The 16966-nt window shown below is 45.0% G+C and overlaps 1 protein-coding gene across 1 annotated transcript in view; it reads left to right on the top strand.

The window, feature by feature from the left end:
• WWP2 (WW domain containing E3 ubiquitin protein ligase 2) overlaps positions 1–16966 on the top strand; it is a 120500-nt gene that overhangs the window by 30664 nt on the left and 72870 nt on the right. The window contains exons 4-5 of the mRNA NM_001284474.1: positions 9205–9342; positions 11391–11487. Of these exons, the coding sequence (NP_001271403.1) occupies positions 9205–9342; positions 11391–11487 (235 nt within the window). The remainder of the gene's footprint in view (positions 1–9204; positions 9343–11390; positions 11488–16966) is intronic.

Genomic DNA, 16966 nt, shown 5'->3' with positions numbered 1-16966 from the left:
GGAATCTTCAGTCTGGATCTCTCCTCTGAGCTCCATGCCCACATACCTATTTTCCTGCTGTCTCTAGTGGATATGTCAGAAACATGTCCAAATCTGAATTCATTGCCTCTTTCCTAGACTTGATCCTCTTCCATTTTTGCATATTTCAATGTGTAGATCCACCATTTGTCCAGTCAAGGAAGTTAGAAACCCAGGAGTCATCTTTGCTACCTCTACCCCTCTTGCCTATTTACTTTGCTAACCTATTTTCAGGTTCTCTTGGTTTTTACCTTTGCAAATTTGCCCACCTCTTTCATCTCCACCTCTGCTGCCCTGGTCTTTTCCTTTGGCCTCCTATTTGCTCTGCCTGTATCTATCATTCCTTCTCTCCAGTCTTTTCCACACTGCAGACAAAATTATTTTTGAAATCACAAGGCTGATCTTGTCACACCTTGATTAAAAACCCTTAAGTACTATGTTGCTGCTTTTTGGGTAGAAAGGACCTTTTGAACGTGGTAGGCCCACAAGACGCTGCGATGGATGGCCACCACCTGGATCTCCTTCCCCATTTGGATCACATTCCATTCTGGTCCCACTCATCTCTGTTCAGTTTCCTGAATGCATTTGTGCCACAGGGCCTTTGCACATGGTATTTCCTCTGCCTGAATTGGTCTTCCTCCACACTGCACCCCACCCTTCAAAATGCTGACACTTCAGAGCACAGTTGAGTTATCATTTCTTTAGGAAACTTTTCTGATGCATTGATGAAACCAGCTTTCCAGGGCTCATGGAATCAGAGATATCTCATATGAAATCTGTTAAAATGAAAAAATGTTAAAATGTTAAAATTTCTTCATGAGCTTATTTAGTTCTGCCTCTCTCAGGTGACTTGTGAGGTTCCTAAATGCAGAGACATAGTCCATTTTAATTCTTCATGATAACACAGCCTCTTGCCCAGTGTCAGAGAGATAGTGGATGCTCAGAAAATGTTTCTTGAATGAATAAACAAAAAAGAAAGAAGGAAAATAAAAGTTTACAAACTGGCTTTGTAAAATGAAGCTATTTTCATTTTTAGAGGAGTTCATGTAAACCCCAGTAGACCAAACTTGGATTTAGGGACCTTGGGGGACTCCTCGCAGCAGCATACAGAAGAGGCTTCAAGACCAAAGTAGACTCTTCCTTGCACTCTCTGTTGTAGGAAAACCCTGCCAAATCATCACTGATGGGGGCCAAGGGGAGGTGGGGTGAAGCTGAGTCAACACTGGTACCCCAACAAGAATTCCAGTGTTTATAATCCGATGGTAGCTTGCTAGAAAAGACTTTCTCTTATTAGGCTCTGGCTAAGTTTGGAAGCCAAAGAGACATCGTAACAGTAAATCCTGGAAGCCTCTGGCTTCCTTTACTGCAAAGGGAACGTGAAAGAGTGTTCTCTTTAAACCTGGGTTACACTCCAGCCTGTGTGTGTCTGAGTTACAGAGAGCCGGGGAATGGAAAAGAGACTATTTACTCTCTGCCCTTCTGGAATTTCCTCTGGTTCCGTTCCTCTGTGCACCAGTGTTTCACAGCTATGTGTAGAATGAACACTGACCTGTTAATGAATGCCCTGCTTATTTTCACTTTCTTTTGATGGGCCTATGGGATTGAGGGCAGAGGGAGGCAGGAAGAAGGTTTGTTTGTTCCACTGAGCAGCTCTGCTAAGGCCAAATCAATCACATCTTCACTGGGGCTTCCGAGACGCTTGACCCAAGAGTACTTAGTCTCCCTTAAAAGTATCCTACTTTTGTGTCCTGTTTTGTTTTTCTCAAGTTTCCATGTAAATCTTTACATTTGTGCTCTGAGTGAGGAAGAAAAAGAAAAATCCAAGATCTCTCTCTCTCTCTCTCTTTTTTTTAAGTAGCTCCATGTCTAGCACGGAGCCCAATGCAGTGGTCAATCTCACAACCCTGAGATCAAGACCTGAGTTCAAATCAATAGTTGAACGCTTAACTGACTGAGCCAACCAGGCATCCTGAGATCTTTCCTTTTAAAAGATGTGTGTACACGCAGATGCATTTTCGTGGTGTGAGAGCAGGAGAGGCAGTGATGATAGAGATTCTAAAGTAGAACATTCTTTCACACACTGCAGTGAAGCTGTCCAGGCAGGAGTTCTGGATTTCATAACTGAATCCTGTTAATAGTGGCACAGTTTGGCAGTTCTGGTTTACATCGTTTTCTCTTTTGTTGGAATAAGGAAGGCAACTTCCATGCCCTATTTATCTATACTTATTAGTACCATATGCAAAAAAATATATTAAAAAGCCCAAGACAAGAAAGGGAAAAAGTAACTCTTAGAAAAATATTACTCATCTTTATTGCAAGTAATTGCTCTTCCCGATAGGAAATTATTAACCTGAAGCCACTTGTGAATCTGAGGCTTTGAATTAAAGAAAAAAATAAGAGTAGGCATAATTCCTGAAGCAGCTCGATTGTATATCCCCTACCTTTTTGTATTTAAACTGTATCTGTAATATTGAATTCTTATAAGTTTTTTAGTTGGGTTGGGTCACTGTTTGTGCCTTAGGTATGCTGGCTGGGGAAAAAAAAAACTAGTATAGAAAATGTCATGCATATGTGAAAGTGGAAAGAATAGTACATGAGCCCCTATGTGCCTGTCACCAGCTCCATAGGCACCCGTGAAAGGCCATTCCTGTTTGATCTTACTTCTTACCTTTACCCCCCTAAATACTGGGCTATTATTATTATTATTATTATTATTATTTTTTTTTTTTTGAGAGAGCGCCTGCAAGCTGAGGAAGGCAGAGGGTGAGGGAGAGAGAATCTCAGGCAGACTCCCCGCTGAGACCAGAGCCCGATGCAGGGCTCGATCTCATCACCCAGAGATCACGGCCTGAGCCAAAACTAAGAGTTGGACACTTAACTGACTGAGCCACCCAGGGATTCCCTGGGTTATTTTTGCTTAAAGCCTGGGTAAATTTATCCACAGACATTTTAGTAGTTAGCTCTAAAAGATAAGGGCTCGTCTAACCATAATACCAGTTTCAGACCTGAAAAGCCTACTGGTAGTTACTTAAATATCATCAAACATTTAGCGGGTTTTACATTTCCCCAGTTGTCTTACAAAGTTTCTACCATCAGTTTGTTCGAATCTGATACACACTCTTCCTGAACGGATACATTCTCCTTCCTCTATTTACCTCCTGCAGTTCATTGTTGCAGAAACGGGACAGTTTGTCCTGTAGTTTCTCATCTTTTGGATCTTGCTGTTTGTGTCCTAAAGTGTGTTTTTTTTTTTTTTTCTCTAAAGTGTGTTTTGACATGTCCTCTGTCCCTCTGTGTTTCCTGTAAACTCAGAGGTAGATCAAGAGGCTGATCAGGTTCTTTACTTTCCTCTTTGATGCTGTGTGTGGGCCTCAGGAGGCACCTAAATGTCTACTGGTCTCTCTTGGTATGACAGCTTTTGAAGGGTTCTCCTGGCATGGTCCTTGAGATTTCCTAAATTCTCTTCCCCTAGATTCTAATATTCAGCTCAGCTGCTGTCTGTCGACCTTCATAACATGGCATTACAAGGTATGGGTAACCAGGTGGTATTTAGAACAGAATAGAGGGGCAGTCCCATAACCAAAGTACAGTTGCTGATTGCTGGAGTTAGTGTGAGCTCAGGCCTTTGGCTTTCTCAGAGAGCTGAGGTCTCTTGCCAGTGGAATATTTTCATTATATATGTTCCGTTTGGTGTAATTGAATCAGACTTCCTCCAGCCATGTTCTAAGTTGGCGCTTCTTGCAGTACCTGCCTATCATCTGCCCAGAGCTTTGATCCCGAGAGACTGGTGGACCCGTGTGTTTGGGGAGTCATGAGTCTTTCCTAACACATGCTAGGGAGGAGGCCAAGGTAGACTCTTCCGTAAGCACTGTTTCTGGAAGACTTTGTCATCGTGTTGGCCCAAGCCACCATCTGCTCCTGCCTGGAATATTGCACTGACTTCCTACGGGTCTCCTCCATTTCAGCCCTTGCTCCTCCCACAGCCAGAGTGATTGCACTACAGTGCCAGTCCTGTCCCTTCCTTGCTCATAACCCCCTAAACTCCAGAGACCTTGCAGGAGCTCCCAGGCTTTCCTTATGGGCTCTGGTTACATACTGACTGCCCTCATCTCCTGCTCCTGTCTTTGCTCAGCTATTCCAGGCATGCCAGCCTCCCTCCCATTCCTCAGACATGCTAGGCAAGTCCTACGTAGGGCCTCCATGCTGCTTCTTCTCTCTGCCTTGAATATTCTTCCTCCAAAGACCTACATGAAGGACCTCCCCCTGCCCCATCCTTCTTTCAGACTCTGCTCAGTTGTCACCTTCCGCAGATCCTCCTCCCACCTCTAGCGCTCACCATCCATCCTCTTTCCTCGGTTCAATCGTTTCTCTTGCACTTGCCACCTTCTAACAGATTATGCAATTTTCAATAATTGCTTATTGTCTTTTTCCACCAACTAGAATAGAGACACCCAGGCACAGGCTGTTAAATCTGTGACTCGACTAGTAGGTGCTTGCTGCGCATACGTGACCGGCATGACCACAGGTAGAGGAGGGGGGCGACGAGGCTGAAAGTAACTGATGTGCTTCTGTGGTGAAATCTGACTCTGGTTGTGGAAATCGACTTACTCTGCCCTTTTTTCCAACAGTTTTTTGGTGTTTGAGCAATGCCCCAAAAGGCAGTAGGAAGACATGCTGCAAGAGAAAGGCCCTTTGTGGAGGCGTCAGCGTGGCTGTCGTGAAACCCGAGGGCCCCAGAGGCAAAGTGGCTAATGCTGCTATTTATAGCTAAGATTCCAGTGTATGTTTTCCAGCCACACTTACTCCTTTCAGCCTCCCCTGTATGTTAAAGTCTGTCACTCAATTAGCTAATGGTTTCTTTAGTCCCATTATGCATTGTAGGGCTCCCCTGGCTCAGGTATTTTTTTTCAGAGAGAATAATGGGGTGTTCTGTTCTCAGAGGTTTAATTTTTTAATAGCCTTGCCATTTAAAAAAAGCCATTTTCCTACTTTTCATTATGAAATTTTCGAACATACAAGAGAATGGAAAGAGTAATACAATGAGCACCCAAATGCCCTCCACCTACACCCAACACTTGTTACCATTTTGCTGCGTTTGTTTTATCTGTATGTGTGAGCTTGTGGGCATGTACATCTTTTCCTGACCCATTTGAAGGTAAATTGCAGATATTGTGACATTTCCTTCCTAAAAATTTCAGCCTTTTCTCCTATAAAACCATTGAGAATAATTGTAGATATCATCATAATCTTTTTGCATCTCCCAAGAATAAGAACATTCATATGTAAAACCATAGGTTCTCATTGAACCTAAGAAAATTAACAGTCATTTCAGACATTTACTATCCAATCTGGATGTAAAATTTCTCCACTTGCCCCAAGGATATATTTTTTAAAGATTTTATTTATTTATTTTAGAGAGAAAGAGAAAGATGGAGAGGGACAGAAGAAGAGAGTGAGAGAGTCTTAAGCAAACTCTGTGCAGAGCATGGAACCCAACACTGGGCTCCATCTCTTGACCCTGAGATCACAACCCAAGCTGAAACCAAGGGTCGAATGCTCAGCCAACTGTGCCACCCAAGAGTGTTTTTTCAAACTAATGTTTAGTAAAATACTGCATGGCATTTGGTAGTTATATTTCTTCAAATCTAGAGGAGTCTCCTTTTGCCCTGCTTTTTAAGAAAAAAAAATCTATTTCATGACATTGTCTTTTTGAAGAGTCCAGGACAGTTACTGTATAGATGTCCCATATTCTGGATTTTTCTGATTGCTTCCTCGTGGTACCAATTGAATTTGTTTCTCTGTCTCCTTGTTTCACATAAATTGGGAAGGAGATTTAGCAGCTTACTTGGATTCAGACTAAATGCTTTTAGCCAAAATATCTTTCAGAGTGATGTTGTGTGATGTGTGATGCTGCATCACACCAAGAAGTGTGTCAGATTGTTTTGCTTTTAGGAATGCTTCATTTGATCACTTGGTTATGATGGTGATGGCCAGAGGTCTCTCTGACTCTTTTTTTTAGTAAATAGAACAATGGAGGAATTACAGTCTCAAAAGTTTTGTTTAAAGAGGAAAGATGTTCCTCCTTGCTGGCTTTTTTTGAAGGAACAGTGTATCTTAAGGCATTGCAAGGTAACTCCTGAGCCAATAGGTATGACTACAATAATGACTCTATTGGACATGATTAATGGGTAGAGAGAAGAGCGAGGTTTGAACCTTGAGATGAGACCATGTAGAGAAAAATTTAAGTTATGCCTGTGGCTTCTGTCAGAGGACCATGGCAGTGTGACTCTCAAGAGTTTGAAATTAGCAACAAAAGGCCTGGGGCTCCCCTATTTTCCTCTCGAACATTATCTTCCCTCCAGAAAGGAGGGAAAGCCATGCTCACACTCCATTTGTAAAATAATAGTCTTTGAGACACTGAGAATGGAATCAAGGAACCTTTCTGGAATGTTCACCTCAGCACATTTCTGAGTCCAGAAGGCAGAGGGTCTTTAGGAAATGTCCTAGAAACAAGATGAGAAGACAATTTGTCCTTGGGATAGTTAGGTAGCCCACCTTAGAAGACTTTTTGGAGTTGTTGCTGCAACCCAGGAGAGGCTCCAGTAGGTTAAGAGAAGTGCAACCTTGCAATGAACAAGTTAGTGCAAGAGAAATCAGGACTCTTCAGCTTAAAAACAGGAAAGTCAACAGGGAGACTGTCATCTGATAATAAAAACGACAGGTTATTAGGAGCCCACTGGGTGCTGCTTCATTCTTTACAAGCGCCCCCTGAAAAATATGCTCTTACTGCTCCTTTTTTCCAGTTGGGGAGACTGAGGCTCATGCTAAGTAATTTGCGTAATGCTGTAGCTACCAGGTAGTAGAACTGACATTTGAACCCAGTCTTCCTGGGTGGCACCCATCCTGAACCTCTGTGCTGTACTACCTGCTGGAGACTTATGCCCTGGATCTCAACATAATGCAGGAGGGAGACACCCCTTGACTTTCCTTTTAATAATAATAAATATTTATTATCTCCTGGTTTCAGTGGGTCAGGATTTCTGAGTGGCTTAGCTGAGAAATCTGGCCTGGGATCTCTCATGAGGTTGTCGTCCATACAGTGGCTGGACCACAGTCTTCTGAAGGCTAGACTGGGGCTAGAGGCTCTCCTTCCTAGGTGCCTTATTTGCATGGCTGGCAAGAGGTGCTGGCTGTGTCAGAAGGCCTCAGTTCTTTCCTGACTGCTAGACTTTTGAAGGAACTCATTTTCAGATTACAAGCATTATTTTATAGAAATATTTGGAGCTTACCAAGCCCTTGAGTGAAACTGGCTGAAAATAGCAACAGACTCAGAAGGATTTGGAGAGATCCATTACAGGCAAGGGAAAATGAGGGAAGGTAGGGATGCTCAGGAGAACTTGAGCACCTAAAGGATGACTGGTTTCCACATTATTGTAGTAGATCCTTGAACTGATCCAGACTTTTCCTAAGTTCTTAAAGGATGGTGTCTGGATCTTAAATTTGGAGCAGGCTTTTTCAGTTGGGGGAGGTCGTTTCTAGAAGGTACTTAAAGAGAGACTTTTTTATGCATACGCTGCCTTGTTCTAGAAAACCATTGAGGTAGTTTATAATAATACAGTAGCAGCTAAGAGATAGAATAAAGTGGTGGTTTAATGGGTGGTGGGTGGGGAGGGAGGTTGGAATATGTGGTGCTCTGCTAGCCTGGCTTTGTAAGATGTGGGAAGGCATGGAACAACTGCATGCCTTTTGGAAATCCTCATAAACGCTGCTCTCTCTTGGTCATTACTGAGTGACCCTGAACTGCAGGTTTTAGCTCCTGAGCAGTAACCGGGTGGAAGCTGTTCCCTGTGGCCAGGCTTGGTGGTGGGGGCGTTGGGGGCATGTGCGCAACAGTTTCCAGCCCATGGAGGGTTTAGGGCTTCTGCCTCGTGTCAGTTTGTTTTATTTTTCTGCTGTGGTTTCCTGACTCTTCTTGCTCACCCACAGGACTGACTGCCGGTGCTCCAGGGGCCGGGTGACTCCGAGGTGCCTTCTCACCTCTGTCACAGAGCCATTTGTCGACCACTTGATCTCCTTTGGGACTCACCCAGGGCCCTGTGACTATTGTGCGCTGACTTACCTTTACTGAACTGTTATCGCTTAAAACTTTCCCCTTATTTCAAAGCGAAACATCTTCAGAAGTGACAATTGAGAACAATATTTTTTAATATGGTGAATCTGAGAAGAAGCCCCTGTAATCCTTCATCTAGAGATGACTCCTGATTTCCTCAGGTTCTCCTGACCTGTTTCTCTTCTTTTTGCCACCATTCTTTATATGGACAGGGGGTTTGCTGCTTTTAACTGCTTCTTCCGTGTGCCATCAATATGATCGGGGATTTGCTTTCAAGGGACAGTGAAGGGTTGAAGGGAGGGAGGGAGGGAAGGAAGGGAAGGGAAGGGAAGGAAGGGAAGGAAGGGAAGGGAGGAAGGGGGGAGGGGGAAAGGAAAGGAAAGGGAAGGAAATGACGGAAAGAACGGACACGGAAAGGAAGGCAAAGTGAAAGCGACCAAGGCAAGGACAGGGACGTCAGTGAACCTTTTCCTTCCTTCCCTTCCTTTCCCTTCCTTTCCCTTCCTTTCCCTTCCTTTCCCTTCTTTTCCTTTCCTTTCCTTTCCTTTCCTTTCCTTTCCTTTCCTTTCCTTTCCTTTCCTTTCCTTTTATTTCTTTTTAAGATTTAATTTACTTATTCATGAGAGACACACAGAGAGGCAGAAACACAGGCAGAGGGAGAAGCAGGCTCCATGCAGGGAGCCCGATGTGGGACGCGATCCTGGAATCACGCCCTGAGCCGAAGGCAGATGCTCGACTGCTGAGCCACCCAGGTGTCCCTATCTCTGGGCATTTTCACAGTCTTGCAAGTATAAGCAAACAAATCAGTCATGTAGAAATTGTGTAGCTAACCTAAAGATATAAAATGTTTAGAAAAACAAGAGTACAGCCTTTCCCACCAGTCTGTCACAGCAATGATGACAATTTCGACCTGCTCCTTCCCATTCTTTCTTTCCATGCCACAAGACAGATTTGAAGCTGTAGAAAAATGTTGCCAGGGATGCCAGAGTAGGTTAAATGAGGGCTTCTAATTTACAGAATCTGAACTTGGGGTGCATTTGCTTTAGTCCATTGCTGTTGCTTTTCGTGTTCAACAGTGGAGAACACGCAGCTGACCCTGAACCTGCAGACGGAGAACAAAGGCGGTGTTGTCTCAGGCGGTGAGCTGACAATTTTCCTGGACGGGCCAACTGTTGATCTGGGAAGCGTGCCTAATGGCAGCGCCGTGACAGACGGTGAGTGCCGCCCTGCTCCCCAGGGCTGTGCTGGGACCGGGTGGGGCAGGACTGGGCGGGGGTAAGAGGAGGTGCCCAGGGCTTGGTTCTCTACCAGGTACCTGGGTTTGGGTACCACTCAGCCAGTCCTGGCCCATCGCTAGCCCTGATTCCTCTTAGCCATCTGAGCATGATCAAAACTGTGACAGGATTTCTTAAGGACAACCTTCTGATAAAGGACCAAAATAAATGTCGAGTCTTCCTAAGTGTGTTGTTTGCTTTGAGGGCAGAGAAAATATCTTTTCATCCCACATGGACTCGGGAAAATAAAATGTCTTTATTAGATGTTACTTGGGCCCATGTTTCTTCCCAATATACTTAAACTTCCTGGGGAACTTGAGGGTGTTTTTTAGAAGACGGCATTGGTTGGGAAAGGGGACCGTGTGTCTTAGAGATTCACACTAGCAAAATACATGCAGAAGCAGGGAAATTGGAGTATCTCCCGCTCTGTCCTGAATGAGGGCAGTTTGTTTCTTTTGATCTAGTTTGAAATTAGTCACCTTTGGATCTAGCAGGAAATTATTTCATGAAGTCTGAGGTCTGAGATGGGTTGGGTTTCTCCATAATTTTTCTCGTTAAATATGATGTAACTGTGGCAATTTCCAGGCCCCAAACAGGCTTTCTGTAGCTTTAGAGGAGTGAAATTTGAATTCTAATTTAAGGGCATTTGGGTAGAATCTCAGTGATTGGATGGGCCTTGACTTGAGACTCCTCCCTGGTGGATGGATCTTCGGGTACTTTTAGTGTGTGGAGGAAACCTGCGTTATCCACTCATTCTGCACGTATATCCATAATTGAGCACCTGGTATGTACTAGATCTTGGACCAGGTGCTAGCCAGATGGCAGGGGCAAAATTCATATGGTCTCTTCTCCTGGGAGCCAATGATTTACTTGGTGGGGACAGGGATGATAGACGTGAAACAAGTAAATGCAGAAATAATTATGTAATTGTAATCATGAGAAAAGCTATGAAGGACGAGTATTTGGTGATATGAGATTCTCACCTTTAGGGGGATCTCACTTAAACTGGGGTTTCTTTTTTTTTTTTTTTTTTCTTTTTTTTTTTTTTTTTAATTTTTATTTATTTATGATAGTCACACAGAGAGAAAGAGAGAGAGGCAGAGACACAGGCAGAGGGAGAAGCAGGCTCCACGCACCAGGAGCCCGATGTGGGATTCGATCCCGGGTCTCCAGGATCGCGCCCTGGGCCAAAGGCAGGCGCCAAACCGCTGCGCCACCCAAGGATCCCTAAACTGGGGTTTCTTAGAGGAAGCTGAGACCCACTGGAGCTGAAGGGTTTAGACAGGCCAAGATGTAGGTGTGGGGATGGGGTAGCCGAGCAAGAGGTAGACGGCTGCCCTGGGCGAAGGCCCTGAGGTGGGAGTGGGCTTGGCCTGCAGCAGAAACAGAAGGGGCCGGGGTGGCTGGACTGGGGACAGCAGGCAGGAGAGTGGTGGCAGGTGAGGCTATGAGGGCAGGTTGGCTCAGACCATCATAGCCTTGAAGGCCTTGATGAGGATTTTGGACCTCATCCTCAGAAGCAGAAAGCTGTTGGGGGGTTCTTAGCAGAAAAGTGTCATGATTTGATTTGAATTGAATCTGCTTTGGCTTTTTAAAAAGCTTCCTGGTTGCAGTATGGACAGATGCCCCAATTCCTTGCCCCCACTTTGCATGGTCAGCATCTGTTCCGCGTCTCATGTGGCGTGGCCGAAGTTGATTTAACGCACCAGGCAAGTTGCTTATAAGTGCCTTCGACGTTCTTGAAGGTCTTGGAGAAGAGGAGCTGTTTCCCAGGTTTGAGCAGGCGCCTGTGTTCTGGGGCCCCACTCGAATCTCCTTTGGCTCTCCCTATTTTTATTCACACTGGAGGCTGCAGCTGCCTAACTGCCAGCGTCCCATGTGGCGGGTGACTTGGACACATGGAGTGACCTTTGCTTCCGAGCCACGTCTCAAACAAGGATTGAATTCTCAATGTTTCTGTCTTTTCTTGTGATGGATCCCCTGTTTAGGAGCCCAGCCACCTTCGAGAGAATCCAGCGGGACATCTGTTGCTCCAGAGAACCGGCACCAGCCCCCCAGCACAAACTGCTTTGGTGGGAGATCTCGGTAAGACCCACCCCGCCCCCACCCATCCCCCTTGTGGATGAGGAGGAGCAAGGAAGGTGCTCAGAGCTATTGAAAACACGTTGGGAGGTGGCAAGGAACAATTTATGTTAGAAACTGTTGGAAATTTCCAGAGGGCTTATAACTGACTCACTACGTTAGTGAGGTCCAGAGGGGAGTACAGAATTCAGGATTCTCAGAAGGTGCAGGGGTTCCTTGTCAGCAATTGGGACTGGCTAAGCTGGTTATTTGGATAAGAAGGATTGTCAAACAGAACTTGCCTGGTGTTTGATGTTTCAGGGGCAGCAACCACAGTGAGCCTTTTAGGATACACATAGAAATATTTAAGCAGTGGTTCTTTTTTTTTTTTTTTTTTTAAGATTTTATTTATTTTTTCATGAGAGACACACAGAGAGAGAAGCAGAGACACAGGGAGAGGGAGAAGCAGGCTCCCTATGCAGGAAGCCCCATGCGGAACTTGATCCCGGGACCCCAGGATCACGCTGTGGGCCAAAGGCAGGTGCTAAACCACTGAGCCCCCCAGGCGTCCCATGCAGTGGTTCTTTGTATGTAAGATTTTTCTGTCTGTGCTTTTCTATTTCTGGGGGTGATCCATAATTCCCTTGGAGTATCGATTGAGACCTCTTGCCCTTGGAGTCTGAGTTATATTTTACTTATTTTACCTATCAGGAATGACTTAATTTTATTTATCGACATACCCATCTAACACCTGTGTTAATGGTGCCAACTCATTTCCACCTCACCTGAATTCCCAGGCAGGAGAATAGGTTTAGTTGTATTAAAGAGATGGGGAGGAGGGAGTTGGGGACTTTTAAAAAATTATTTTTTAAATTATTAATCACAGGGCACAAAATCTCCAGACATTAAAATTATAGGGGAAAGAGTCATATGAGTATAGTTTGTAAACCGTTATTATCTGTAGAGAGTAGGTGAAAAAAAAAACGAGTAAAAATCTTCCCAAACAGGGGTGCTTATGTGGCTCAGTTGGTTAAGCATCTGCTTTTGGCTCAGGTGCCTGGGGTGGTGCCCCATGTCAGGCTCTCTGCTCCGTGGGGAGCCTGCTTTTCCCTCTCCCTCTGCCTACTGCTCCCTCATGCTTGTGTTCTCTCTCTCTCTCTCTCTCTCTGTCAAATAAATAAATAAAATCTTAAAAAAAAATCTTCCCAAACGAGCCCCAGGAAGTGGAAATAATGCTTTGAGAAACACAGTAAGATTTCAGCCAATACCCGCTGCATCTTGAAACATCCCTTTAACGACAGCCGTCAGCTTCTCTGAATTTGGTGGTTTTGAGAGTTTGTAAGGTTTCAGTGCCAGGCAGATATCAGGAGCAAGAGAGGGTTGCGTGTTTGGATCTTTTGTGTGTAGCATCAGTAGAAGCCAAAGTGCCATTTGCCTGTTCTCTTTTCTCCAAGCTTCTGTAGCAGTGCTGCCTCATACCCTGAAGACCATTCACTCTTTTCCTTGATTCGCTAGATGAGTTCTAAGTTAGGACAGTCAAGTCCCACAGAGTAAAGACCGATGATATAATTGGCAAATTTTGTGTCAACGGAGGCATGAGGGGCACCCAGAGCTAGAGAAAACAGAATCTCTTTGGTGGTGAGTAGCTGGTGGAGAAGAAGAACACCTCAGGATTTCACTCTGAGAATGATGCCTTCTTTGCTTTGGCACTAGCAGCTGCCATTTTGGTCTTTTAGCTGACTTGGAAAGTTTGTGTCATATGCAACTGATGTCACTTATTTAGGGGCTGGAAGGCAGAGTCTAGCTCTTAATAACTTTGGAATTACGTTCTTGACCTATTTATCTCTCTCTGAAGTTCTCTGGTTAATAGATCTTGAAATTCACATGTCCCAGTAGCCCTTCCTTATTGTTTGTGTTAAGGATTGCATCTTATAAAGCAGCAGCCAGACTTCAAGAGAAAATTGGGTCTGGGGCATGTGGGTGGCTCCGTGGTTGAGCGTCTGCTTTTGGCTCAGGGCGTGATCCTGGGATCCTGGGGTCGAGTCCCACATCGGGCTTCCTGCATGGAGCCTGCTTCTCCCTCTGCCTGTGTCTCTGCCTCTCTCTCTCTCCCTCTCTCTCTGTGTGTGTCTCATGAATAAATAAGTAAAATCTTACCAAAAAAAAAAAAAAAAGAAAGAAAATTGAGTGCATCTTTGCTCATACCCATGGTAGACATCTGCTGCTACTTAACTGTTGGTGGGCAGAGTGCCTTCCAGTTACTTTGAGCGGTGTGAGAGTCCTCCCTGGTCTGCTTAGCTCCTGTAACACTTTCCACGCATGGCCTCTGAACTTTCACAGGCCTCTGCCACCTAAGTGTTTATTCTGTGTTCCCATGGAGCCTGCTGCCCTTCAGAAGCACTTTTGAAAGGGTCACCCGAAGACGATGTCTTCTGAGTCCCTGAGAACTCCTTTTCCCCATTGCTGCTGCACTTGAGAAGATCAGTGTGCGCAGGCAGGTGGTAGCAGAGTAGTTGTCTGGATAAGAATACGGGGCTTTAAAAACCAAAAATGTAGATTGAATCCTGGCCTGTCATTTATAGGCCGTGTCATGTCAGTCAAGTCACTCTCAGCACCTCAGTTTTTTTCAGAAGCAAAATGGGAATATCACCTGCCTCACAAAGTCATTGTCGGAATTAACTGAGCTGAGCTCTGTCAGTCTGAGGGCCGTGTGTGCTGGGAGTGCTTGGGGATAGTGGCAGTGGGTTCCTTTGCTCTAGAGAGTCTCCATCATACCTCCTTCCTCACCTGCGGACCTGGAAGTGTGGCATGGCTGATGCTTCTGCATCAAGGACTGTAATTAGCAGGGTGATGAATCAAGCCTTTAGGATTCAAGGGCAATCCTCTGCTGTCCTAGGTTTCCTGGGATAGAGAGGATGGGCTTCCTCCTGCTGCCTCCTAGACTAAATATTTAGCTTTTGCTGTCTGATGGGTAGGTTTTTCTTGGACTTGGGTGCTACTCACCATGATCAAAGATGCTTTGAGATGTCCACAAAGGTGAAGACTGTGGGAGCATCTGGTTGGTTGAGCATCTGCCTTCGGCTCAGGTCATAATCCTGGGGTATGGAGTTCGAGTCCTGCATCAGGCTCTCTGTGAGGAGCCTGCTTCTCCCTCTATGTTTCTACCTCTTTCTCTATGTCTCTCATGAATAAATAAATAAAATATATATATTTTTAAAGGTGAAGATAGAGATGTCAAACAGCCTTTTCCTCTCCCTTCCCCTGCTTTATTAAGCTATCAAAGTGGAACCATGTAAGGGTTTTATTTAGGGGTTCACCTACCCAAGGTCATCCAGTAAAGGGACCATTTGCTTGCAGAATAAGACCTCCAAGCTCTATTTTTCAGTGGGATCTTACCCACTCTTTAAGAATAATTGGGTGAAACATCCCTAGGTATTTTATCATGTGGCATAAATTGATTTGTAGATACACCGTATCAGTAGGCAGTCATGGGTCTGGTTGAGTAAAACAAATATAAATTGTTGTATAGTCTTACAATGAAATACCGTCCCATAGTAAAAAATGAGTGAAAGATCATTGCATCCATGTGGTGGAATCTCAGAGATAGAATGTTGAACAAGAGAAACAGGTCACAGGAAAAAAAATACAGAATGATGTCATTTATATAAAGTTAAAACCGAGAACAGCGATGGTATTAGGTTGGAGAGACTGTTGTTTACTATTGAGGCAGATGTTAGAATTTAGGATTTCTTCGGGCTCTATAACCATCACTGATTTCTCTTCTTTCTTTCTTTCCCAGTTTATCTCTGTAACAGTAGCCAGGGATTCTAAGTCAGTGCTCCACACTGGCTCCTAGGTCGTGCTCCTGTCACTTCGAAATCTCAGCCTTGAGAATTTAGTTTGGGAGTTGGGGGAATGGGTTCCAGATGAAAGGCGGTCACTGCCAGACAATGTGTCCAAAACTGGTCTTGGTGGCCTGAGAGGGCTGACCTAACACAATTTGGCATTTGATTGGCGCGGGGAGGGGGGGGGGCAATTACGTGGCATACCCAGGATTCTGTGAGTGTGCCATCCTGCCCTGTGTCCTCAGCCAATGTTCCTTATTCCAGCACAGCAGTGGAGAGTGCCTGGTGCATTATGGAGCCCCCTGGGAGGGTGTGTGCTAGTTGGCATGGGGAGTACTTACCACACCCTTTAATAATCCCCCAGCATTTATTTTATTTTGCTGGAATGAGGGCTGGCTTTGGGAACTGTGCCTGAGTCAATTCAGGTTTTAAAGATCTGATATGTGCCTGGGACTGTGCACATATTGCACATGGCTTGCCAGAAGCATGGTCTTGACTTTGCATGGCGAGTTCCCAGACTTCGTGGTACAGGAGACCTGTATGCAACAGGCAAAAATATGAGTGTTATGGGACGTTCAGAGAGAGATCTGTGTGTGGAGGGAAAGACCGAGGGGAAAGTGGAGGGGGACTTTGCAGAGACTGTTGTCCCTTATCCAAGGGTTCAGTACAGTATCTCAGGGACTGACTAGTTGACAGAGCCAACAGTGAACGAGAGAAGCCACCAGTGGGGCATCTGAGGTGGGAAAGGACCCAGCAGACGGATCTGCGCTGGTACTGGCAGCTGTCTTCAGAGTAACTGTTGGGTTAGAAATGGGTGTGAAATTCGAGACTGGAGAGTAGAAAGTCGGGATGTTTGAGTCCCTCTGTACTTTGCTGATGCTCTATCACCTGTGAATTTTTTCCCTCCCTGGTGATTCTAATGAAATCGGGGCATTAAGGGTGAAATCAGCTTGCCCCTGAAACCCACAGGGCTGTCTCCTCCAAGCACAGCCTGAGATTCCTTCTGACTTGACTAACTCGCTGCTCAGTCAAGAATCTCGGTAGATTTTCCACAGTTATATAGGGACATAGGGAGACAAAAAGGGAAGAATGCATTGAATTTTTTCATTAACAGATCTGAAGCCTGAAAAATCTTATTGAAGAAGCTGTAAGGAGCTAAAGCAGTTAATTTTCCTTTGTTGTGTGTGTACATCTTTGTTTTGTGTGAGAGTGTATGTGGCTGTGCACAGATATATGTGCCTCTGTGTGTTTGGTGTGCAGGGAGGGAGGCCTGCACTTTGCCCACGTCCATTGTCAGCTACGAGTACTGGCCAGCGCTGATCAGACCCTGCATTTTAACATGTTCCCCTGTGCTTCTTTCACATGTAAAAGTTTCAGAACCTCTTATGATAGAGTTTTTATCCACCCTCCTTTCCTCTTTCCTTTTTGTCCTGCTTTGATGAAAACATGAAATTTATTGATTCCCTTGCCTTGGCATTAATGACCTCTGAAGATTTAAAAGAGTTATCGTCTCGGGGACTTACAAAGCCCCAAGGTCTCTGGTGAGCTCTAAATAGCTCATCAGCTGTGTCTGAGACAGCCTAGCCCAGAAAGGAAAGAAAAATAAACTCAGCCGGGCGTGAGCCTGCTGGGAACACTGCTGGGAGCCCTGGGAGGGC

The sequence above is a fragment of the Canis lupus genome, chromosome 5 (assembly GCF_011100685.1).
Source record: "Canis lupus familiaris isolate Mischka breed German Shepherd chromosome 5, alternate assembly UU_Cfam_GSD_1.0, whole genome shotgun sequence".
Taxonomy (NCBI): Eukaryota; Metazoa; Chordata; class Mammalia; order Carnivora; family Canidae; genus Canis; species Canis lupus.
The sequence above is the reverse complement of the archived record's forward strand: the minus strand, read 5'-3'. Positions and strand labels throughout refer to the sequence as shown.